This window comes from Columba livia, chromosome 11, assembly GCF_036013475.1.
Source record: "Columba livia isolate bColLiv1 breed racing homer chromosome 11, bColLiv1.pat.W.v2, whole genome shotgun sequence".
NCBI lineage: Eukaryota > Metazoa > Chordata > Aves > Columbiformes > Columbidae > Columba > Columba livia.
Genome location: NC_088612.1, coordinates 5,718,370 through 5,744,512, shown reverse-complemented (window position 1 = coordinate 5,744,512; position 26,143 = coordinate 5,718,370). Strand labels below are relative to the sequence as shown.

Sequence of the window (26,143 nt, the reverse complement as noted above, 5' to 3'; positions counted from 1 at the left end):
CTTTTTTCACCTTGCCAACTTCTCCTGTTGAAGGAAACCCCTGAAGGAGAAGTAATGTGAGACAGCTCTGTCTGCTGAGCTCTAAAATTACTGTGGTTTGGGTGATTTCGGCAATTGTTATGAGGCAATAAACTACGCAGAGGGGAATAAAGAAAAGGATGGATTGTACAAAGGAATTAGCTAATCTGATGGGGATAGCAGCTGGTCCTCGTTTAGTTATCCAGATCTGTGTTTAGCTGGGGCTTCCTGTGCTCCTTTGGTCTACATTGGAGTCAGTCACAGGTCGGATGCAATGAATGTTGAGCTAGTGCTCCTGTGATGCTTCACACAAAGACAAATCCACCTTTCCTTTCGGGTCCTCATCACTGCTCACAAACGAGCAGGGTAATGGCACAGCGGCTCTAGTCAAGAGACAGGAGCCCTGGGTCCATCCCGCAGAAGAGGACATCTGAAAGGCAGCAGCTCAGCCATGCATTGACTCCGGAGCTGCTGCTTGGTGGTATCTGAGTCGTTCCACAGACACTGGCTGAGGAGAGGCTCCATCGTGCCAACACCACTTTCCTCTCCTTAGCAGAAACAGAGCGCTTTGAGGAGCAAGAAGTGAACCAGGAAAAGTTCTCCTTGGACAAGGCTTTGGAAATGTCTCATCACCAGGATTTCAGGACTGTTTAAGGAACCACATGCTCTTGTTCGGAAGCTGCCCTTCTCTCCCTGATGGTACTGCTTTATCGTATCCCCCCTGTGTCCTGCCTTTATTATGCTTATAAATGAGAATCCATCTTGGTTTATTGTCTCTGACACTCCCAGCACAGGGAGAACACGAGGTGATAAAACACCACATATTTGTCCATTTGTCTGTCTGTCATCTCAGTGATGTCTCCTGCCATTATGAGCCAGATGGTTGGGGTGAATTTTCACACAAAAACATTACAAACTTCAACCTCATGCAAGAGGGGGAAAAAAAAAATATCCTACAGTTTTCTCCTGTGGCAAAACATCAGTGTCTGCACCAGGGGAAAAATACCCAGTTAATTCTTCCTAAGGGCCCTGGTGAGACTTGAGAAAACATTCCGCAGTGCTGGTAGCCTCAGAAGACATGATTAATTGCAGATGGTGAAAAGGTGCATGTTCAGCTTTAACTGAACTATGTGTGAGGACTGGATGATTGCTAAGTTGGTATTCAAGACACACGGGGAAGGCAACCTGCTAGGATCTTCAGCTACAAAAACAAGATTATATATATATCATATATGGCTTAACAGTTTAAATTTAAATGTGTATGCTGGAGTTTTACAGCAAGAACATACTGGTAATGGAAAAGACCAAAATGAGCAAGACTGCTGAGAAAGAAAAGAAAGGAAAATAATGTTTTGCAGTTAGCTGAGGATGTAGAGGCATAAAAAGGATCTCCCAAAGCTGATAACAGCAATTTGCAGATGAATGCATGTGGGTGATGCTGCAGAGCATGGAGTGGGGTACAATGGTGGAAAGACGTCTGATATGCCATTAGCTCTTTCTCCTCACTAGCCTTGGATGGGTCTCATTTAATTGAAAAATGTCTTGAACAAGAGTATATATGTTGCTTCCTTAAATTGTCTTGACTGGGGGGCCAGCATCAGATATTTGGATGGTAACATGGAAAAATCAGATGTCAGTTTCCACTAATCTAATCCATAAGTCTGCCTGCAAATCCTGTTTTGTTATTGCAATCTGAGCTTGGAAAGTGACCCCAAATTCAGCTTGTATTATAAAGGTCACCTTGATGTCTTTTCTGTATCAATCAGAGTTTAAATCAAGTCCCTTAACCTTTTTGCAGGGCAGAGATTTTTCAGGCATGTAATGGGTAAACCTACCCAGATCAATATTTGAGTGCAGATGAGCACCCAAAGTTCAAAACTTCACTCAGACTTCTCGCATTTACAAAGACAGGCTGAAATTCTCCTGCAAACAGAGCTCACATCAAGTCATTCGAGGTCTCCAGACTAGAAACCGGAATTGTAGAGAAAGCAGACAAAATTTAAAAATAATGAAGGAAAGAATAATTACCGAGCTGTTCAAAATCACATCTTCATTTCTGGAAGGAGTTCTATGAAGGAAAAGATTCCTGTGCTGTCCAGCTTGCTTCGTTTCTCCTTTCTTCATATGTGTTTCCATTGCATAAATTGCAATGCGTGCTCATGCCACGTCTCCTCCAGTGTGGGTATGTTCCCTGTGCTGCTCACAGTATTGCAGGAGGTTGAAAGAGGTCCTCTTTCTGTGTCTGGTTCTTTTCTCTCACTTGGGATTCCTCTCAAACATCTCCCAAATCAGGAGAGGCATTGGGCACATTTGGGACTTGGGCCACAATCAGCTCTGGTGAAAAATCCCTCACGTCCGTGGTGTTACAGCAGGAACAACTCTGGCTCCTGCTGCCAGTGTTTCCTTGTGGATCATTAGCAGACATTGTGAAAAACACAGATTATTAGGACTGACTGAGAACACATCACTTTCAACCTCTTTCCAATTGGAAACACTTTTAGCAATAGCTTCTTTTTGTCTCACGTTGCTAGGGCAGATTTCCACGCAGGCTCTTATTTTAAATCCTACACCAGTGCTTCTATCCCCAGTCCTTAATCTCTGATGCTGGCCCTTGCTGAAAATTTCAGTGTACTGTATCCACTGAATTTCCCTTATACATAGTGGCAGTCAGCTCCTCAGGGAACACGAGCAGATTAGTTGAATGTGACCTCCCACTACTTCAAGTGACATAAGTTTGGCCTTCACAGAGCATTACTTTTCCAGGTGTTCTCCCACAACATCCCTTAAAGTGAGTTCCAAGAATTTCCCAGAGTAAACATTTAAACTTACTGGTCTGTCTCTTGTCCCTGTTACGTCCACCACCTTCTAACTCTCACCCATCTCCCCCATTTTAGGCAGGCAATTTAAAACGCCAGTGAAGAGCTCAACAAATTGTGTGCATGCCCACAGGTGTGTATGTTATGGGATGTGCTCTCCATCCATAGAGGATGCTCACCTTGTCCTGTGCCCTTCAACAGTTGGCCACTGATATGGGGAGATCTTCCTCTCTTCATCCTCTGTAAAGTTGGCCACAATTTTGCAGATGAAAATTGTTTAATAATCCTTCTCTCCTCTTATCACTGATCTAAGCAGACTTTCATTCTCTGTCACCAGTCTAAGTCCTGTGTATATCACTCTCAAGATAAGCACTTTCTCCTCTGTATCCTCCCCACCAACTCCTTGTTGTCAAAAGCCCAAACCCCTCCATGTTATGAGGCCAGTTTCTTTGTTTCTCAGAGATACTTATGCACAAAAGAACTTTGCTGACATACTCAGCATCCCATATGGCTGCTGCTTTCCATCCCTTTGCTTTCTCCTGCTTTCTTCTTCCTCCTCTCTGCTTTCACTGTGATACATCAGCAGTGTCCTACCAAGGTCTCTATCTCTTGCTTAGCCAACCTGGCATATGTTGGTCCCTTGATCAATTTTTTTATTGTCTTTATTTTCACTAGACTGTTTAGGACAGCCTTCCCAACTGTATCTTAAAGACCTGAAGTAGAGCCCAGACAGCTTTCTTTGACTCATTTTGCATTCTCTGTAAGCCTGTTCTCTAAGAGGCCAGTGGTTTTGTACGGCTGCCCTTTTTGCAGACCCTCCTCAGCACTTCAGCTCTGCAGGGAAGATAATCATTGCATCCTAGACGATCTTCAATTTGGAGTGTATTTATTACAGCTGCTCAATTTCCTTCAATCTGCCATTTCTCCTTCTCCTCCCCCATGATTGCCTTCTTTTCACTGAACTCCCAGTGCACTGAAGGAGGATTTTACCTCTGACCCTTGCTGTCCGTTCCAGCCCCATTCCTGCACTGACTCACACTGGTGCCTTGTGCACTGATTATCGCTTGTTACACGTGTGGTTTAACAAATGCACTGGGCCCTTTGCAAACAAGTGCAAATGTCGCAGACAACATGCTCCTCACTGGTGACCCCTCAGGACTAATTGAGGGAGAGAAGACAACACTTTCATGCAAAAATTGCCTGTATCATCAGCACTGAGATGGACATAAAGAATGAGAAACTCTCCCAGGCCTGCCTGAGAGAAGGACACCTTGATGACAAAGAGTACCCGTGTCTGTCAGAGACTTGTAAAACAATGTACTTCTCGGCGGGGCTGAGCTATGTTTTTCTGTAGACGATGCATGTCCCTTCAGCAACAAGGTTGAGTATAAAACCACAAACATCCCTTCAGAGCTGGAGCTGAAACAGCCAGAGCAGCCCCAGATGATTATGAAAGACATCAACATGCCTTCCTCTATGTTAAGCTGTGTGAGCACGCACATACCCTGAGGTTTAATTGGTGTATTAATGTATTAAAGCACTGACACAAACAAACAGGGACCGCTTTCATAAGCTACAAAATCCTTGAGTACATTGTAATTAGCTGGGCTTGTTAAACCACTTAATAAGCAACAGATAGCATGTGTCTGATGCCCCCGTGCCTTGGCTCAGTGGGAAAGACAGATAAGTGCTTAAATATGAAATGAGTTCAGTTCTTAGGTGAACCCTTAAGAAATATCATTTCATTCCCTGTCATAGGGAGCGTCTGCACACAGTAGACAGAGATGAGACTGGTGCCAGAGTCCCAGGTTTCTCTGGTCACAGTCCCCATAGTGTCCCTAGGGTCCTGTTCTCTGTCTGGCCATTCACTCCCATGTGCTTCTGCAGGAACTGCATCAGCCTGGGGAAGGCAACACAGTAGCCTCAGTTTTCTATCCTGAAAACTGCCTCCAAACTACACCCTTGGCAAGTCTTTATTGACTATTGATTGCAAAAGTGTTCTAAAAACCCTCTAATAGGACAGATACAAAAAAAGGGAAGCAACACAGCAGGACAAAACATCAAACACCATGTAGACAGCATTTCTCAGCAGATCCCAAAGCTACAGACAAACTGTAGATTCATGGGGGGGGGAAAACATTTCCCTGTGCTTATCCAGGCTCTTGAGGAACCTGTGGGACTTGAGGCTGTCTGAAGCTTGCTGAGTATATGTCTGAGCTGGTTAGAGAAGAAAGAAGAGCTGTTGTGTGCCCTCTCGACAATCAGGCAGCTCCCAGGCTGTGTCTGGTGGGTTACAATGATAGGTGGGAAGGGCAGGAGCATGGGAGAGAAAGGTCTGTGTCAGACACAACAGGAGTTTACAGTTTCAAATGCTGGGCATAATTCCTTGCAGTCTCATCTTTGGGGTATTGTGGGCAGGAAATACCTAAAAACTATTTCTCCAGTATGTTGATTCGAATAGGGTATGGCGAGGGGAATATATTCACATACAACACAGTGGTGGTACCTTGACTTTCACCATCTCACAAAGTGGACCAAAGTAGTGAAAGCCAGGAAATCAGCCAAAACACAGCCCAAAAGCTTCCTGTCCAGCAAGGCGTTACCACGACACATGTTGTAATCACCCTTTGCTCACTTGCTGAGGGCTCCCAAGAAAAGGGACAACTCAGCATGAACACAATTGGCACAAGTGAGACATCCCTACGGTTGCTCAGCACCCCTGTATGTGGAACAGGCAGTCAGTTCCTTAGTTTTATCCCAAATTCCAGCTTACACTAACAACAATATCACCAATCCACATGCTCCTGTGCAGCCCAGTTGGCTGTCCAGCACCCAACAACTCTCCCCCAGCACATCACTACATCACTACAACAGCAGCTTTGAGAGAATGAGCAGAGAAGCTCCCTTAAACACCACCTCCACCTGAGTCCACCATGGGCACTTGCAGCTCTGCAGCTTCTCCTAGACCCTAAGTGGATTCTTCTTTTCATCTTTATTCTGCCTCCTCTTCTAGCCCTGATCCCCAGGCTTGCTGCCTTGGAGCTTCCTCCAAATGCTGCATTCATCCATTTTTAAAGGTGACCTTCCAACTTTAAAAGAACCTTGCAAGCCTCATTGTTTTCATTTGCCTTTTCCTTCTTTTGAACCTGCTCTTTATTATTAATTAAAAAGAGGCCTGAAAAGTTTCTCTATTAAAAAAATAAAATCTTTAGAAGGAGCACATGTTCCCAAATAATTTCTCTCCCACCTTTTGCAGCAGCCTTCTTGGGGTTCATGGCACTTGCCTGCTGCAAACTATCGGCTGCCAGCTCTGATGGTGAAACCTGCTTGGGTGTTTGGCCTCCTCCTGCCCCCACATATCCCCACCATCTCCACCCCACCACTTGCCTCTCCCTCCCTTGTGCTGTCTTTGCTGTTTGGCAAAGCAGTGCCCTGAAATGTTCTGGGTAAAAAATAACCTTCGAGGGAGCAGGGGTAGAAGTGGGGTTATTTTTAACTTGGATCATATTAGACACTCAGGTTAGACTGTGGCCTCATAAGCTCTTATGTTGGCACAAATGAAGAGCAACAAATAAATGAAGTTCTCTTTATCTCACCTGACTGCCAAAGCTGCGTCTCACAAGCCCTGGGGCTGTAAAGCAATGGAAAGGGAAGGTGCCTCCAGCCCTTAGCAATAATAATATTACTCTTGCCAATGAATTGGTCACAGTAATTAAAAAGGCAGTAACAAAGCAACATGATAGTTTCCTGCTGTTGTGGTAAAACATTTTGCCATTTAATCAGGACAAGCATAACCTGAATTTTTACTGCAATACAACTGAAATAACAAAGCAAACTACGATCTTATAAAAAAAAAAGCTCAGCTTCCAGCCCTTCTCTTAGATTACAGAATCAAACTGTAAAACCACAAAGAAAAAGCAAGCAAGCAAGCAACCAGCCTCTCTTCCACCCTTTTTGCTTTTTTGGCTATGATTTCTGGTGCTATTCAGACAGGTTGTGTTGACTACTTCTTCTTGCCAAGAGGTCAGGACACCACAAACCAGAATCATGCAACAACACTCTCTATTTAGTAATGTGCATTTGCCTCCATCCAAGAAGCCATAGTCATTTTATGTTCTATGGACATCTGGCTGCCAGGAACGAGGTTGACACACACAAAAGTTTTTTATGCTGACCACCAAATGACCATGAATGAACAGGAGACCTTGTTCACAGCTGGCCTGTGCCACACCGAGCCTGGAAGTGCCTGTCTCAGTCAGAAATGAGCCAGAAGCTCTTTCCAAACCATTCAATCCCATTTTCCCCAGCTGCTGTTTGCCAGATCAAGTGTTAACCTTTCAACCGTTCTTGACCTCAGAACATACTCTTCATTCTCCATCCAAGCCAACGTGTCCATGCTTGTCCCGGTAGCCCAGCTCTCACTAAGACGTACCTTTTACTCCTTTAAAGGCCAAACACCAAGCTGCACAACAAGGGAAGCAGCTGATTAGGTTCTTGCTACAATTATCTGTTGAAAGTAAGAGAATACTGCAGATTATGTTATTTTTAGGAGAAAGGAGGGCTTTCTGAAGCAAAGGCAAGATCAAGCGAAGGTGCTACGAGGTCAAGATTTAGCACAATAAATGATAGAAGGCTTCTCGCCTCACACCCTCAGCCTTTCCTTAGCTCTGATGCTTGGTTGTTCTCATCTTTGTGATATGAATGATTCATGGAGCCTTAAAATATATATATAATCTATATCTCTTAGAACAAAGAGTCTTTATTCAGGGTGCTGCGGGGAAGCAGGGAGCAGCATGTGTGATGCCTGCGCTTGGGCTGGGATGTCCCTTGGGAAAGGATCCTTGTGGCTTCCCACTTTTCCAGACCCAGAATCTGTTCTGAACTGGAAGCTGAGCTCTGCGGGAGACCCCAGCTCAGTCTCTGCAGCACAGGGATGTGCTTGCTGCTGACAGCCACAAGAATTGCTTTTTTGGATCATGCCCAGGACCAGCTCAGAGCCAGGCTCTTCTCATCCATCCCTGGCAGCTGGAGTGTACAAATACCATCAGTGCACTGTGGGGGACTTAAATCATTTATGCAGGATTAAAGATGGGGAAGCTGCAGCAAAAACTTACCTCCATGTCACAGCGTAATCCACTGAGGACTTTACCATCTCAACTTCCAGGTCTCTGCCTTGGGCAGCAGATCACATTTAATGATTGTGTCTCTTTCCTTGGAAATCCAACACCATCTTTCCGCCATCAATATTTGATTCCTACTGTGCATACAAACACAAACATACACACATCCCTGCACCACGATCAGCGAACATCTTACCTCTCTAGACAAGATCATCACTTCAGACAATACCAAGGATGTTATGTCCAAGTAACCAAAGAGATGGTCATCCTCTGATTTCTTGTTGGGGAACCTAAGCATAGGCCTGGATAAGATCTAGTGAAAGCTTACGGCATGAGGATCCACCATTACTCAGAACGGAGCACAGGCAAAAGGTAGAGTTCTCAGACAGGACAGGCTGGGCAGCAAAGTCCTCCATGGCTCGTGTCCAGCAAGCTAAGGGATGTCTCCCTCCCTGTGCTGGCAGACCAACAGCCCAGGTAGCCAGAAAACCTGAGCTTCATAGTGCCATAAACTAAGGGCACAGACTTGCCCCAGAAGGTTGAACCATCCATTAAGGCACCATTCATATATTCTTATGCAGCCCATTTGTTTTCAGTGATCCTTTCAGAATCAAAAAGCCAGGTTTCCATCTGTGCTGTATCTACAGCTCATGATCACCACATTTCCTTGCTCTTTGGATTCTTAGAGACGTCCTTCCTTAGAAGAGACATCATCAATCCTTACTCATTTGTGTGTACCTGACGATATCTTTTATGCTCAGGAGTCTTCTTTATTTCCTAAGGGGGACTCTAGTTTTTTTGGCGGGAGATATTCTCCTTCCCTTGTAAGACTGCTTTTGTTATCAATCTGCCCATTTTCTTTGAGGTTTAGGCCAGCACCACTACATCCAGGGAGGGATTTTTGGCACAAGATTAGATGCTTCACACATTACAGTCCTGCAGAGGAGCTTAAGGATCTACGCAGAACAGTACCCAACTCCCAGGAGTCCCCTCTGAGGTTAACAGGATTAACCCGAACTTTCAGTCTAGTCACAGGACAGTATTTTCATCCAGGATGCACTGCCAGGGACTTTGCTGCCTTCTTCTGAAACCCTGGCTACAGATCTTCTGATGGAATCGAGTGCCAAGTGTTTCATGTGGCTGCAAAAGAGGCGATCCATCTGAAATGAATGTCCTGCTGGCACCAGACAGAAGGATTAAGGTACACCAGAGCCTTTTTTTGCTTATTGCTGATGAAAATGAGAGACTGGCACTACCATGCAGTAGCCACCCTTGCAGTTCTGTGCTCCCAAGCTTTCTAAAGGAGGGAAAGCCATGCCGAACAACTCCCACAGCTCTGCCGTACCTGCTGGCACCCTGGCTGCATTCCCTAGCCCTGACCTGGGCTGTCAAGCAGAAGCAATGGCAGGGGTTAACTCCAAATCCAGCAGCAATTGGCTCTTCTTGGTTTTTGGCTCTCACACAGTGCCACATCTGCAGAATTTCCAGCCAGAAGAGCCCCTGCTAGTTCCCAAGCAGGGACTGACAGTTTCTCACTGATAATGTCTAATGCAGTCCGTTATCCTTTATGCATTTAGAACAGATCCATCAAAATAATTCCTGCTAGAGGTCTGAATTCAGCATATTACATACAACAGCTCCCTGGAAGGAGAAAAATGACACTTACCTGTCTTTAAGCGAGTCCTTTCTCAGTTGCCTGAAACGTCTGTGCAGTGGGAGGTGTGATGGTTCTGGGGGACGTGTACCTCTGGAGTTGTTCTAGCACATGACTGGAGCTTAAACACTCTTAAACTTGCAACCCTTCTGGCACCATTCAATGAACAAACATGTCTCAGGAAACACAAAGCAAACCTGCCGCCACCTTCAGCACTCTGCAGAGGACTGGACCAGGCACTGCCAAGCAAGGAGTGACTGTGCACAGCTGCTCCTGTCATCCCCAAATATTGCTTGGCACTGATGTAGCAAAACCAAAATGTTCTGTTGATCCAGAATATCTCTAAAATTACCAAGTAAAAAAGGCCTTGTGAGGAAATCTGAGCAGAGGTACAACCTCTTTGGCCAGGCAAGATAAGTTCATGTTGGTGGTGTTTGATGATGCCACCTTACATCCCCATTATTGACACCAGGGACTGAATCCCCGTGCAACCAGGCTATGGACACAAGCAGAACATCAATTTGTAAGACCATGAGCTCCTTCTCTCTTGTATCAGATGCTGCAATACATTCCACCGCCTCACCGTTTTGGTTCACAGACTGCAAACATCCCTCCCTCTTCCAATTATCTTAATAAACAGCTTGGACACATCTCTGACTCACTTAAGATAATGATGACCTGGCCATGATTAGCTTATTCAGACATCCTGGCAGTTTACTGAGTCTAATGCGACTCCAGTCTGGCTCTTTCTGACTTCTTATGAAAGACACTGACCTCCAGCAGTGGCTGCGCTGAAATCAGCGGCTGCAGACCCACATACAGATCAGATACAGGCTGCTCCCAAAATTCAAGCTGGAGCCATGAAGGATACTTGCTCTGAAAGCGATCTCTTAACTGCTCCAAAGGGCCTGGGGCACAGTGGTTTGTTTGGTATTTTTACCATCAGAACTGGTAGGGTGGTACCAGTCCCAAGATATGAAATGGAAACATGGGGTTAGGGACAACCCCAAATATCAGATTACCGAAGAGCATCCCTGCATGTTACATTTCTGTCTGCCTGTCTGAAACATTCACTCACCCAGCCTGAGAGCAAAAGCAGCACCAGTCAGCCAGTCACATAACATGAATATTTGAAACAAACCCTCAGATGAAAAAAGCCAAATAGTCTGAAATCATAGGCAAACCCTCACAAAAAGTCAACTTATCTGCAGGAATTGGGCACAGGTCACAAATGACTCACTAACAGGAGAGCAAATTATTTAACCAGCGCTTGGAACGAATCCTTCAGCTTTGTAGAGAGCAACTAAAATTTATTCCTGCTGATTAGTCAGCAGCTACACTCACAAGTTCAAAATAATAAAGTTCAAATATAATTTTCTTGTACTTGCACACTGCTTTACTGCTGGAGAGATCATAATCTCCACATAGCAAAGGAATCATCCCACATTTCTTTACCAAGGCTGGGAGTGTGGGTTGGGATTTATTCTAGCTCCTGACAAACTCAAAGACTGAACTCCACCTCAAAGTGCTGTCTGGCAAAAGCTCAGTTAACACACTCTTTTGAATTTCCATATTGATTTCATTAAGACACCACTTCTTTGGAAACCAGTTACCAAATCCCATTAAGGAAGACAGAAAAACAACCCCCAAAACTCCAATGGTGCACCCAAGGAGGTGAAATTCAAACTGAAGAATGATGTCAGGAGCTGACGCAACCAAACTGAGCTCCCAGAAGAAGCAAAGAAGTGTTGGATCTGCATCCCTAAGCCATCTGTGTCTTTCCCACATGTCAGTTTACAAGAAACACAAAGAAAGCCATGTTGAACAAATTAACTTATTTTTACCACTGGATTTCCTATGCTGTTTTTTAGGAGTCCAGGCAGAGCAGTACCTATGTGATCCCCTACAGCCCGCAGTGCACCTCTACAGCACAACAAGCTCAGCTCATTGGAGATGTGGAGTTCGTAGCTGATGCTCTGCAGCATCAGACCATGTGCGGGCACCACCAGGCATCTGCTTGTCATGAAGAGAGTGTGGAGGGCACATCAGAGAAACCACAAAAGATATAGACAAAGCAAAAGGCACCACAGCAGCAGAGGAAGGTGCATCGTTGCTTCACCAGATAAAGCACCTTTTCCAGCTCTTTGTGTGCTGGTTTCCCATCCACACTCTTTCCCCTTCAAAGCAGCTGTACGCACTTTCCCACAGCCTGTTAAACTTTCCTGTCAATGAATCGGTTTCTGCAGAACTGGTAAATATACAACTAATAAGGCCTCTGACTCATTGCATAAACCACACCAGAAGCACTTCAAATCTTTAAGCAAAAATGAAGTAATCTGGCATTGTTTCCTTGCATGCTCTCTTCCTGCTGCTCCTCCAGCCTCTGGTTTTCAGCTTTGTGACTGTGTCTAGGTCTCTTTATCCTCTGCTAATGCCAGGGCTTAACCCCAAGAATCTGCAGCTTGTTCTGGGTACAAATCAGAGCAGAGCAGTGATACGCTGGCGCAGTTTGCTGAAACAGCAGAAGCATCTTCCTCTGAGTGTCCACAGCTCCTGGGGCTTCTGCCCCACCACACTGAGCACAGACTTACTGAAAAGGCCAAAGACCTGGTGGCAGAGAAAACTACCACCTTCAAATAAGCTCCAGCCTCTTGAGAAAGAAGGGCTGGCTCCTTGAAAGCACAACTAAATAAACAAAAGAGCAGCAAAAATATAAAGACTCATCCTGCACAACTTGGATAAGCAGTGGCAGAGTCTCAACATACACCAATCAAGACCTACAGCATCACACACATCAAACACTCGCCCGTGGGAAGTCCAATCCTAAAGTCCCATCAGGCCACTCATGGCTTCCATCATTCAGAGAGGTAACATGCCAGAATCAGACAGCGCACATCATACTTGCTCCAGGCCCAGGCATGAACTAAAAGAAATGTGACTTCATCTTTTTAGAGTCAAAATACAAGTAAACACAACTTTGCTTCTCTGCTTGTCCACATACAGCCTCCATGTTCTACAAGAACTGAGAAGGCAGGGTTGTGGTTTTCAAGAGGAGCTGATACGTACCACTGCCTACAACCAGTACTCCAAGCTCCTTCAGTAACAAGCTCAAGAGCCAGTGTGGGAAGGGAGAGCAAGACAGCAGCATCAACTCATGGTTCAGCTGTCTTGAAGAGCACATAGGTTTCACATGGGTGTGTCAAGCAACAGAGGCAACCAAGAATCAAGCACAAGGAGAAACGAGTGCCCAGCCCCTCTGCAATATATATCAGAACCCATGGGCAGAGTTAAGCTGGCTCCTTGGGAACTGGCAGCATCAAAAACACTGTGGGAACTCATATGTAAGGAATCAGTTGCCCTGAAATATAAAGCAATGGGAACTAAGGCAGACCATACCAGCAGCATAAGTAATTGGTTAATTAGCCCCTTGTTTGCGAGGTTTCTGGGCTCTGAAACCTGATAACAGACCCTGGAGTATTAGGGAGGAGAAGACAGAGTTTCGAACACCCATATTTGTTTCCACCATCTCAGAAAGGAGAGGGAAATAGGGATGAAATCTGATGCAGCTCAGCTGCTTGCAGACATCCCTGGAAAGGTAAATATCTCAGCCATCACCCAGTCCTGTGAACTGCAGCACTCAGTCACTTCTAGAAGCACATTCATCAGAAGGGAATAGCATGCAGAAATTCACCCATAGCATCATTTTGATACATTTGCTTGAAAGTCATGCCCAGAAGTTATAGGAACAGAATGATGCCAGAAAACTTATTTCTATTTTGCTCATCAAAACCCTCACCAGATTTTCTAAGAGGGTTCCAGCACCATCCGCCAATATCAGCTCAAACACACCCCCAGCCTCATGCTCAGTCACCTGCAGGTTGGCACAGCAGCTTTAAGTCACATACATGACATCTCCCAGTAGTGATTCTAAGACACAACCAATAAGACACATCCTCATGCCCAGCCCTGCACACTGTAGAGTGGCTCCTCTCTCCTCCTGGAGCAACCAGCCATCCTCACATGAACTCCTGATGAGGAGCCTGAGTTCAGCACTCACCTGTACCCCATCACCTCTATATCACACACATCCTCACTAGCTTAATAAGGAGGCTAATTGTCCCTGACAAATTAGCCACAGTCCAACACCCAACAGGAGAGTAATTTACACAGTCAAGCAGGGAGACCTGCAGCAACAGCATGTTCTGATACAAGATCACGACAGCCAAAACAATCCTCTAGTGTCAAGCTCTCTGAGAGATAAGGTTCCTAATAAAATTCCTTCCACTAAGTGTAGAAACGTGTCTTGGCAAATCCTGACACCATCTCCCAGCAGTACTGCCTTGTCCCTAAGAATATGACCATTCTAAGCTACAAAAAACAACAGGTGGTCAACTGAGATCATCATCAGCAAAACCTTCAAGCAAGAAAATATCTTTGTACCTGATGAAAATAACAGAAGCAAGAGCTACGTTCACATCACAACGGTAAATCCCACCCTCTGCATCCCCTGAAGAAGCAAACCAACCAGACTCCCCACACATGGACCATCTCATGAAGAAGTAGACTATAGGACGTGTCATTCTGAACATTTATTTATTTTGCCTTCAAAGAAGAGACCTGATGCAGCTGTTTCGTTAGAAAATAAAGTGTTTATTAAGAAACTAGACATTGAACACCCCTATAGTCTCTGTGAAAAGGGACTGTCCCATTTCCCATTAGCACAGGATGATAGTTATGGCAAGATAAGAATGCTCAAAGATGGAGGAGTCTCATTGACAGAAAATGAGGTAATGATTTACAATAATTAAAAATAAAATAATTTTAAAAAAAAAAACATCCTTAGACTTGCTACTTAAAGCCACCAATTGCAAACGGCCATGACTGGCTTTTGTTTTCAGCAGTGAAGAACCAGAGACTTTAATTGGTGTTAAACAAATTGAGACATCGATCACAGTGGGGAGAACTGCTTTAAATTATGCTGTACGGTCCGGAGGATTTCTTCTAAGCAGAGATGGACCTGAGCTGCAAAATTCAACCCTTCCTCTGCTAGGGTGTTTGGATATAGGCTTCTGGTCCAGGCCCACAGATGTATCTCTAGTACTGATACACACAGTTGAGAGCAGAGTCCCCTGAACAGTGCTAAGGAGAGGAGACAGTTCAGACGGACAAGACATCCCAGGTCAGGTGGGCGACTTCCAGGAGATGAGGAAATTCAGTCCGGACAAGCACCCAGTGATTCACACGCTTGGTGAAGCTCCTCCTCACTCTGTGAATCTGCAGAATTGAGGTGTCAAGAGCACATGGCCACAGGTCCTCTCTGGTAGTGCACCTCTCACAATTCCAGCTCCGATGCGGGCAGGAAACATTGTTGGGAGTTTTGGTCATGGTTTCTGAAGCCATCCAACCTGAGCCAGGCCTCCTCATCCTAACATATACGCCCCCCTAAGGCATGTCTGTTAACTTAATCTGCTACCATTTCTCCTGTACTCTTCTATTGCACTTTACCTTTTTATGTGAGCGAATCAGGAAAAGAAGCAAGAGAATGGAATATTCCCAGGGACATGATAATAAAACCTCCTGGCAATTTCCAGGGTGGTTCATACAGTTCACCATAAGGGCAGGATGAAGCAGAACATCCCATTCTGAGGCTTCTGCCCCATTCTGACAGAGGGGGAGTATGACTCTTTCCAGTTGCAGTGACCCTTAAGAGCTGGTGATTTAGAGACATCCCTGATGTGATAAGGTCGTCTCGGGCCACCAAGAAGGCAAGAAAATCTGAGTGGCTGGTGAGCAAGCTCCTGGTTCGATACTCCTCTCAGAAAAGGATCTGGCAACACTTGAAGCTTCGGGAAGGTTATTTTCCCTCTAGAGAATATCTGCCTTGCTTATATGTTATCACTGATACACGTGAGCAAATCTGTATTGCCTGTACACGTGACATCCAGAGAGTCCAAGGAAAGCTCTGTAAGTTGCCATGAGGGCAGCTGGCTTCTCTTGAGGACAGGATCAAAGGGTTTATTTTTCCATCTGAGAGGCTTTGGATGAAATAAGAAAAAAGTGGGAAGGGAGAGGGAGAGAGAATATTGGCCAGAGAGCAGGATCAATATTCCTTTTTATGCCAGAAAAGAAGCAAGAGAATGCTTATTTTTCCTCCCCTTCATTGAGTCAACCTCATGCTGATGGTTCTGGGTATATGACTGGGTTACAACCAATCTCCAGTTGTGTGGGAACACAGGGAAGAGCTAAAGTGGGCTGGAAAAGGTCCAGCAACTGGGACCTGCGTGCGTCTGATATGCTTTTCCACTTTGCTTACTGCCCTAGTCCTGGCAAGGACACGGACCCTCCTGCGCTATGGATTCTCCATCCATGCGGGAAGTCCAGGCAACTCCTCAGATAAAGCTCATCATTCAAACAGCAGGAAGAGACCAGAGTATGACAATGATATAGTCAGATCCAACAAGCCGCTCTAACGCACACAGACAGACAAAAAAAAAATAGCCTCCTAGAATATGTGCACTTCAAAGATAACCGCATTCTCTTCCTGTCAGAGATGATTTTTTTTTTTCTTTCCATTATTATTCCTTCCAACATTATTTTCTGTGCAAGAACTGGGAGTGGGGTTGCCTTTGTTCTTACCAAAAGTCTTCGTTCTGCATTAGATTCTTCCAGGCTCCCACCTCGGTTCGCTCTGGGAGACCTCCCATGGCGGTGCCACACAAGAGGTGATGGCAGCATTCACTGGGTGTTGCGAAGACACAAGCTTACAAGGAAAACTCCAAGCAGGGAGGACATGACTAAAGATGTCAGTTTGGTTGGCTTGGTTGTTTTTGTTGTGTGTTTTATTTTAAAGCAAAAAGTACAATTATTTACTGTGTTATTAGGATGACTCCTTTTCAACTGGGTTTTAATTCTCTTTATTTGCTCTCATTGCTGCTGTTGTGCCTTGCAGGAATATTTAACGTACACAGCGACCATTGGAGGAAAAGAACAACCCTGTTATCTGGTGACAGAGAACCACAGTTTCAGTTGGCTTTAACGTGTGTACAGGCAGGGCTGTAGAGTCCTATTAGGAGGAGACCTCAATCCATACAGACCACGCTTACTGCTTCCCACCATTTTGAGGGCACAGCCTATAAACTTGACATCAGAACAGGGACTTTTAAGGAGTTTTTAAAAGCCATGACGTCCTTTGCTGAAATAAACACTGACATCCTCAACATAAATGCCTTGGTTAAGAGGTTTGGAATGTCCAGGGAGGCTTATTGGATTCAACATAATTTCTCTGAAACCTAAAGGGGAAAAAAAAACAGAAAAAAGAAAAAAGCAAAATAAAGTAAACGAAAACAAAAAAGAGCAAAACTAGAAAAAAAGAGAGAGATATCGACACACATGTAATTATTAAAAAAGAACCAAATGAATAACCAGCAAACGGCTGTAGTTAAATTAAAGCCAAAACGCCCTCTCTGGGCAGGGCTACCTCACTCTGCCTTTCCACAACCAACAGGCAATTATTTCATGTGGTGCATGCAGGCACAAGTGCTCTGAGGACAAGGGGCATGCAAGCAGTCTGGATGGAGAACTGGGAACAACTCTTTTCTAGAGTTTCCCACTAATCAGAAGTGGAAAAGTCCTAATTCCTACCTAGTCCATCTTTCCCCTAGGCAAGGGGTGAGAAAAATGGAGAATCCTTCCTATGTCTACTTTTCTCTCATGATTTATTTAGTTTGGCTTAACATTTCTGAAGCTGAAGAGTACCACTGTGAGGCTGGGGAGACCTGACTCTCATAACCTCATAGACTTCCTTTGCCCCAGCTGTCCCATCTACACCCAAACCTGCACACTGGAGGCATCTTCTCCTTACACAACCCCACCTCTTTGAAAGTAATTTGAAAGTTTAGAATTTGCCAGAAATACTGGCAAGATGAAAAGTAAGAATAAGTGGAGCAGGCATCCTCTTTTCTTCAGCCCCAGTGAACATACTGCACAAATATAACATTTTCAAGGGCTTTATTAACCATCTCTTCATAATGCTCCTGCCTTGGGGTGCCCCAACCAGGGAAAGCCACTACTAGCATGTTTGTAATATAGAAGTTATTAGATGTTAATTACTATTAAAGATGAGAATTATTCTCTGAAGCTAAATAAATGCAAATATTCAGGACTCATCAGAGAATAGCCCTCTGGACTGGAGGGAGCAATCCTGTTGTGGAGCACTGGAAGGGAGCTCCAGGAGGGAACCCTTCTGCTGGGACACCCAGTCCCACAGCCCTCTCCTCAAAGCCTGACTGAAGGAGGGCATGTTCCAGTTCACTGTTAGGACACATCCTGATGTTTAGCTTACATTCCCTTCCTCCTGACTTGAAACCCTGTTCGTTACCATCTTTTGTGACCAGTTACACAAGTTCTTGCAGAAAAGGCCCACAGTACAGATCCAATTGCCAGGACCAAGACGTGTATGGCAGGATCCTGAGGATTGCTGGGATGCCTTGGCTACGCAATTGCTCTAAGGTCTGGAAAATGCTCCTGCTTCTCACATGGTCACAGAATCCCCAACAAATCAAGTAAGTTAGCCCATGTCTGGCATCACTAGAGCAGCATGGAGCAGCTCAGATGCCCTTGTGAACTGACCTCAATAGAAAAGGTCCTTTCCACTAGCCTAGGCACAGAAGGTTTTTCAGACCAAACCTACACCAGCCAGAAGATTTCTTTTTCCTATTTCTTCTATTTTTTCTTTTATGTCTATTTATATTTTTTTCCTGCAGTATCTTACTGCATCTGCTCATCAAACACATGCCGCTTTTGACAAACCTGAGGATGTAGACAAAAGCTATTTGTTTGTTTTGGAACGTTTAAACTTGTTTGGGGGAAACTATCTGTTATTCTTAGTGGCCCTGAAGGGTTGAACCTCATGGGAGAGTGAAACAGGCTCAGCTTCAGTTCATGTGTCATAAACAAAATTCATAGGCAAATTCCAAGTGTTGAAATATCATTAGTAGTGAGAAAAAGCCTAGCTCAACTCTCAGAGCCAAAGCAGAGTTTAAAGTGCTGATGCTTGGAAAAGTGTATGTAAACTAAGTCAATTTCTTATCAGAGTCACTGGGAGACAAATAAACATGGCATCCCTGAACGTTACTATTTATCGTGTTATGGTTTTCATGATATAAATATATTTTATGGCCACCAAAGGGTGGCTGGGAAAGACTATACTCAACAATACTAAGTATCTCCAAGGAGCATTCCTGTCTACTTTATTTTCTTTGCATTTCTTAGCTCTGCTAAATTAAGGCAATTCCACTTCTGCCGGACCACACTCAACAGACCTAAAAACCCACTGGGGACACACAGCCTGAATAAAGGGACATGTGAAAGATCAGCAAGACGAGGCTGGGGACGCCGAGGGCTTTTCTCTTTGTTATTGGCGCTATGCTCTGAATCCCAGCTGCAGGGATCTCCAGTGACAGCAGGGTCTGTGCCGAATGGGACTGCAGTAGGGGTTACCCCATAAATGATATGCAGTCGTTATTGAGAGAAAATGAGGAACATGGCAGGAGGACAACCAACATTTCTGAAGTTTAGGGGCTGAACACACATACCACTGACTTGGGAAAGCAATGCAGTATCAGTCATTTTGGCATTCTCTTCTGATTTCTTAAAGTCCCCAAAGAATCTTTAAAAAACATGCTTATCTCCTGACTGATTTTCTCTCTTTCCTCTCTACTGTCTCCTACACTGCTACCTTCAACCCCATTCTCTTGTATGGAGCAGAAACCAAGAAGGCTCTTGCTAGGTTTATGTCTTCTTTGTCAGATATGAGATGCATGATGTTCACTGAGATGGTCTGGGGTTAAAATGGGTGAATCTCAACAGGTTCAGAGTTTGGATGCTGCTGTGACAAATGTCGTATTTGTACCATCAAAGCTTATAGCTCCTGAAAAGCTAGTTTGGAAATGTCTTAAAGAATGTGGGGGTTTTCTTTTACTTCTTTTTTTTTTTTTTTTTTTTTCCTTAAAATAAAAAAAGGTTTTCATTTTCTTAGAAGGAGTTGTGGAAATTCTAAAAACAATTACTTTTGTGGAGTTTCATGTTTGTCAGTGTTAGCTGGAAAAAGGGAGGAAAAATACTCTCTTTGACACTGGTTGTAGATATGGAGGGAAACTCCAATATACAAGCCTGAAAATGGTAATGAGGTTAAAAACCCACCCTGTAGATTCAAATCAAAAGCATCTCCAAAGCCCTGCAAAACTGGGAAGGGTGTGATAGATTAAACTTGGTGGTTCTCCCAGTTCTAGTGAGACCACTTTTTAAATTTAAACATGATACTGTCTCTACTAATAGCTATGGTATGGTAGTGAAATCAATGTATGGAGAGTGCTGGAGAACAGGGAAGAGGAATGAGCTCAGATTTGCTGTGCAGCTCTAACAGCTTGAGATGGAGGGAGCAGATGGGGCATTTCTCTAAGCAGGCTGGAAGGATGTGGCAATGAAAGGACAATAAAATTGAAGGCAACCGAACCATGCCATCGGTTTTTGTCCTCAAGCCTGGCCATTCACTTAGTCCTCCAGAGCTGTCTTGCGTTTCCCAACACCCTGACTAGTGGGTCTCAGCCACTTTACCCCAGGCACATCACCCAACCCAGCCTACAGCCGGTGCCCTGCAAGGAACACTCTGCCTCCACTGACTGAGAACAAGACTAAGGAGATAAAACAGATAATTTCACCTCACTGTTCCCCTTCTGGTAAAACTGCAACCATTCAAATACACCATGCTCCTAAGGCTTTTGAGATGTGAGGCTGCTGCGGGTCACCAGAGAAGAACAGCAGGGAACGTGACATGGGAAGGTGAGAGAATGATGCAGAAAATGTTGCACAACTCCTCACAGCAGCCCTGTCTGCCACCGAAGGAGTGATGCAGCCCAGATTTAAAACCCATGGATGGAAACTCCTTCTAAAACACCAGCATAAATTGCTGTGGGAACAGATGATAAAAGCAACAGGGTGCCACGTAACGACTGGCAAAAATGGGTTAAATAAAAATAGCAAATTATGGGCAAGGAGCTGGCCAAACTTAACACTGCTATCCACACAGCCCACGTTAGGCAATGGAGCTTTCATCTCCCGTGTTACAGCAAAATTTATGATATAAAGGAAAAGCAACAGGAGACTCCAACAACAGTGTACATTTTATCTTTCTCTATGCACAGATATGAAGTATGAATAGCATCAAAAGGCGGCATGAAAACCATCAAGCCTGGCCTGCATCCAGAGCGAAGGAGCCATCCGTCTAGTCAAAGCCAGGACTGATACGTCTATATCTAAAGGCAAAGCAACACAGCAATCCAGGTTTCCTGTCACGGATGGGTTCATCTGCAGGGCTATGATACAAACCCCTCTTTTTTTCCTCCTCCACAACTTACAGCAGGGCAAGATAAAACCCAGCCTGAGTCCTTGCTCACCACTACACAGCAGGTCACAGAAGCCCAGCAGAAGCGCACTATGAGGTTCTCCCTAATGCTCTCAGCCACAGATTAGCACATCATCTCCTCTACTGTCCAAGGTAGAGTTGAAGAGCCTAGACCTCCTCTCATCCACACCAGCCCCACAGTGTTGACCACAACAAAGATTTGCAAGAAAATTCAGCCCACAGATTAATTTTACACCAACAGGCAGACCTCAAGCAGATCCTCAAATAGAAAACTCCTCTTCTAAGATCCACAGAATGTCTCTGAGAGCTGCAGAAATGGTTATGATTGTTCATTCGCATGGAGACAGGGTCCTTAGTCCCCTCCACAGCAGCTCACCTTGTATCTTTGTTCATTTTCCATGGTTTAACCTCAGGCATAAGAGTCTCCCACTTTAGTCAATGAGACTTGACATCACTGGAAACCTCTTGGGAATGTGCTAGGCGGAGGTCTAGCTACAGTTTGTGGCATCTTCATCTTCTCCACAACCCAAAAACCACGAGCAGAGGATCGCAGCACTGCATGTGCTTTTGAGGGCAGGAAAGGGAAGAGACAGCTGAGAGTAAGAGAAACAGCAGAAGCAAATGGGTCCAGAAGATCCCATTTCCACACAAATTTCTCTCATACTTAACTAGAGCAGAGGAAGGGTTAGGAATATACCACAGGCACTCAACAGCTGAACAATGTTCCTTGAGAAAAGGACAGCGTCCACAGATTTCCACACAGTGAACACTTTAAGACTTTGTGAGATTCATTAAACCTTTGGTCGGAGGAATTCCAGTATCCACCGCATTTCTACTGTTGTCACTGTTAATGTGGGCCATATCCATATTAGCCAGGATCACAAGTTTGTTTTCTCTGGAACTCCTTCATGGATGGAGTAGTTCCAAGACGCTAAATGATGTAGCCTGATAGCTCAGGAGGCAGAGCTCCAAGATTCCCCACCAATCCCCCTTAGGAAAAGCCCCAAAGTAGGAAAGAACTTACCAGGGTATAAAATTTAAAAAAAAAAAAAAAAAAAAAAAAAAGAAGACCAAGAAAAAACAAAAAGGCAATTTTCAGGTCTGAGATGTCCTGCAATTTGGGTTAAAGCTTCCCTCCCTGTCCAGAGGCACCACTGATGCTTTTCTCCAGACTGCCCAGAGGTGCAGCTATTTAAAGCCACTTGGAGGCCCAACTGCATGATGGAAAGCAGCCAGATCAGTTGGGCCTCTTCGGTTTTGTTTTCATTAGATTGAAGCCAGAGTATGTGAATGACTCGTAAGAGGACCAGGGAAGGGGGAAGGACTGGGTACACAGCAGTTTCACCCACAATATGCAAAGTTTGGTCTCTGCCTTAGTTAAGTTGTACTGGGTCAGAGAGAAGGTACCTGAGCAAAGAGGATGGCTCATTTTGTCCCTCATAACATCCACCACTATGCAAATGTGCGTGGCAAAACTCTTGTCATTAATAGGTCAGCTGTGAGAACAAGCTCCAGGAAGTTGTTTCCCAAATACCCAAGAATCTGGTGGCCGCTGACATCCCAGGTATTATCAGGCTATTGCCCTGTCTCTGTCCCTCTGTGTGCTCGCACCATTAAGTCCAGAAGCCTTCTCCTCTGCAATTCTCACTGCCTGGAAGAATAACAACATCTCCTGCTTCCACTAGTCCCCATTTCTCCTGCTTCTGTGCTCCACAAAGCCTGTGGGACCTGGCATGAAAGATCCCATCCCAACAAGTAATAAGTAATACAACCTTTTCATCACTTTGGTTTTCAAATATATTCTTTTGTCAATTTTTAATATTTTTTTTTTTCAAGTCAGCCCTCAGAGTGCTGCCAATTTAAGCACTGTGCACAGCGTTACAAGAGCTCCACATTTCCACTTTGCCCGACAGGTATTCTCGTCCCTCTGACATCGCCTCTGTTCCCCAGCTGCTTCAGACAGCAATAGTTACCCTAAGCATTTTACAAAGAGTTATTGAAACCACTGACTAATCTGCCCAGAAATGAACATCCACTGGGAAAGAATCTGGTTGGGCTCGTGTTCCTTAATTGCTGATTAATTCCAATTATGGTACAGCTGATCCACCAGTACCACAGATCATCACATCAAAGAGCCAACCAGCAAAGGAAGCCTCTAAGTTAGAACAGCAACAGCCCTGTTGCAAACTTCTTTTCAGCCAGAAAGTGCTTCATAAACATTAATTTGTTATGCCTTGCTCATTCCCTGGGGAGGCAGGAGATGTTATATTCATTATGTAGATGGCAAAACGGTGACATAGAGCAGGACCAGAGTTTCTCCAAGGTCCCTGGAGGAACTCATACAGGCGTGGGCACTCAACAGGGAACAGCCCCAGCTTCCAGACTCCTGTCCTTGCCAGGAGACCTGGCATCCAGAAGGAGACAGAAGCACTCAGTAAAGCCACAGTGCCAGGATATGAAAGCCAAAGGACACACACACACGATGCATAGGAAAGCACACAGCTGCTTCAGTCTGCACCTGACACCTTCCTTGCCCAGGCAGTGTCAACGATGCTCTCCTGCTCAGGAGGAGGCTGGTGGAGGAGCTGATCAAGGCCCAGGATAAATCCTTGCTTGCTCAAGTCTCTTTACTTTGCCATCTGCTCCAACAATACCTTATGTCATCTAGAAAGGCCAGAGCTGCCCTCCAGGAAGCCCAGGAGCAGTACAAGCCCAAGAGCCTCAAGTTGTCGGGAGAAGCATCCTGTGGGGAAATTTGATTTAGTGGAGTTCACAAGCTGAGGATAGAAACCAAGGAGCGTGGGAGATCTCGACAGGCAAGGAGGCACCGAGGACTACAGAGGAGTCGTAAATGGAAACAGGAAGAGCTGAGGGCAAAAACACAGTGAGAGCAGCAGGGAGCCTTGAGGAATGAGGTTTTGTTGATTTTTTAGGCTGTTTGGATGCTGTGCTGTCTGGAATTATTGTCCTTTGTCTGTGTTTCTCCAGTGCTTCCACTCTGCTGCTTGTTTGGGAAATTAAGGCTGCCACCACAGCTCCTCTTCTCTTAATAATTGCCCCACTTGATGGTTCTCAAAACAAGTTGCCTTCTGAACCAAAATATATCAGAAGAGTGTCATTAATCTTCCCAGGGGAGAGCTCCCAGCTCCAGGCTTTGTTTCAAGACCACATTTTGGTGCCTGCCAGTATGAGGCAAGCTCTAAAACACACTCCCCAGGGCACAGGGAGGGCTGTGCTTTCCCCAGGGAAGGGGAGAGCAAACAGACAAACACAGGTTTGCACTGGGATCATGCATTGTTCCCTGCTGCCAGGGAACAATGTGGGTACTGCCCACCAAATGAGTGGCAGGTATTTGTGGTGGCTTTCCTTCTGCAGGAGCGGAGAAACAGCTTTGCTCCCACAAAACATACACGAAACACAACATATTTTTTGCAAGAGAAGACACAAAATGCTGAGAAGAACTCTTGCATCCAGCAAGGCAGAGACAAGGTGAGTGGGGAGCCCCCCAACCATGGAGGGGTGCTGGGAAGGTGGCTGCTGCTGTGCAAGGATACCCACATGCCACCATGATTTGCAGAGCGAGGAAGGTCTGGCACATCACTGCATGGCAGCAAATGAAGACCTAAGCCCAAAACACATGGCTGTTGTCTATTAGAAATCTTCATTCAAAGGAGGGAGGAAGGATCAGGATTTCTTTCCTAGAAGCTTTTTCCAGCAAGTGATCTAGCTGTGAATTTTTACTCCAGCAGCCAGCTCCAAGCTTAATGAACTACATGACTGCCAGGCCCTTCTCTGACCCAGTTTCATTTGGGGTCTGAAAATATGTCTCCTCTCCCTCTCATATCAAGTCACCTAAACACACAAGCATTTAAAGCACTTCAGCCCAATCTTATTTCACACCATATAATTCTGTGCAAGCCTTTGTGTGTCTGCCCCACTTGTGTCACTGGCATGTGCTGATCAAATATCAGCAGAGATGAGGGACAGGGAAAGGGCTGAGCTCCCAGCCTCTGGATGGGGAGACACTGCAACACAGAAACTACCGGGAGCACAACCTGTTTTCACTCTGCCAGAGGATTTCATGCGTGAGAAAAAGGGAAACAGCTTTACTTAGAAAATAAGTTATTTCCTCTTATCCATCATCTATCATCAAAAGTCCTGCCTGCCACCACAGGCAAAACATGTCCTCCTCTACGTATGCTGCACCTTGAAGCAAGAGCTGCCCACACTGGGGCAAAAGCATGCAAAACCATACACTTCTAATACGGCACGTCCACACTTGCACATGCAACTCAATGTACGAGATCACAGTCCACAGCCATAAATTCAACCTCAGTAAAAACCAGCCTACATGCAGAGCAAACTGAGCTTGAGCGATACCAAAAATCACCAGCAGAAAGCAAAGAAGAGTGTGCACACAACCTGCTGCATGTGGGACACGTGGGATGGCCAGTGGGGAAGCGTGCGAGAGAAAAGCAGAGGGGGATGCTGCAGCGCGGAGCACGTGGCCAGGAGCAAAGGAGAGGGCTGCAGAGAGCGTGAGCACACACGTGTGGGGCTGAGAGCATAACGCCACCGAACGTTTACTCTCACTTTACATTACGGATTTAATGGCTTTTAACAGGAGACTTTGTAAGCAATCAGGAATTGGAACAAAAGGAGCTGGGGGAATAATTATTCCAACCAGGGGAGCTAAAGAACATGGCAAAATCGCATGCTGAGCAATCATGCTAATTAAAGGCACCCAGAAGAATCAGGATAGAAACGCCAAATGGTTTTCACTCTGCTGCCCTCATCCACTAACCGCCTCATCACTCTGACTCCCACCAGCTGTACGAAGGACAGCTCTGGGTGAGCTGGTTTGTAGCAATCAAGTGATGGAGCTAAACAAATGACACAGGGGATGTTGGTCCCCTCTGCAGCGGGACGGAGTGATGCTTGGTCTGCCAGACTGAACAATAGCTGCTTTGCACCAGCAGCCTGGGGGGGAACAAATGCCCCCACAGCTGCTGGCTAATCAGCAATGGTCCAAATACATGTCCCAAAAGGCAGAACAGCTTCTGTCAACTACCAGCATGAGGCTAAACGTAACCCATAGCCACAACCCTGGTCC

General features: G+C 45.2%; 1 protein-coding gene across 6 annotated transcripts in view; it reads right to left on the bottom strand.

The window, feature by feature from the left end:
• NTRK3 (neurotrophic receptor tyrosine kinase 3) overlaps positions 1-26,143 on the bottom strand; it is a 209,039-nt gene that overhangs the window by 52,924 nt on the left and 129,972 nt on the right. The window contains exon 14 of one of the 6 annotated variants that reach the window (XM_065076579.1): positions 14,238-16,897. The exons of the other annotated variants lie outside the window; for them this stretch is intronic. Within the exon in view, the coding sequence (XP_064932651.1) occupies positions 16,779-16,897 (119 nt within the window). The 3' untranslated portion in view covers positions 14,238-16,778. Of the gene's footprint in view, positions 1-14,237; positions 16,898-26,143 lie in introns of those variants that run through there. 6 annotated transcript variants of the gene reach the window in all.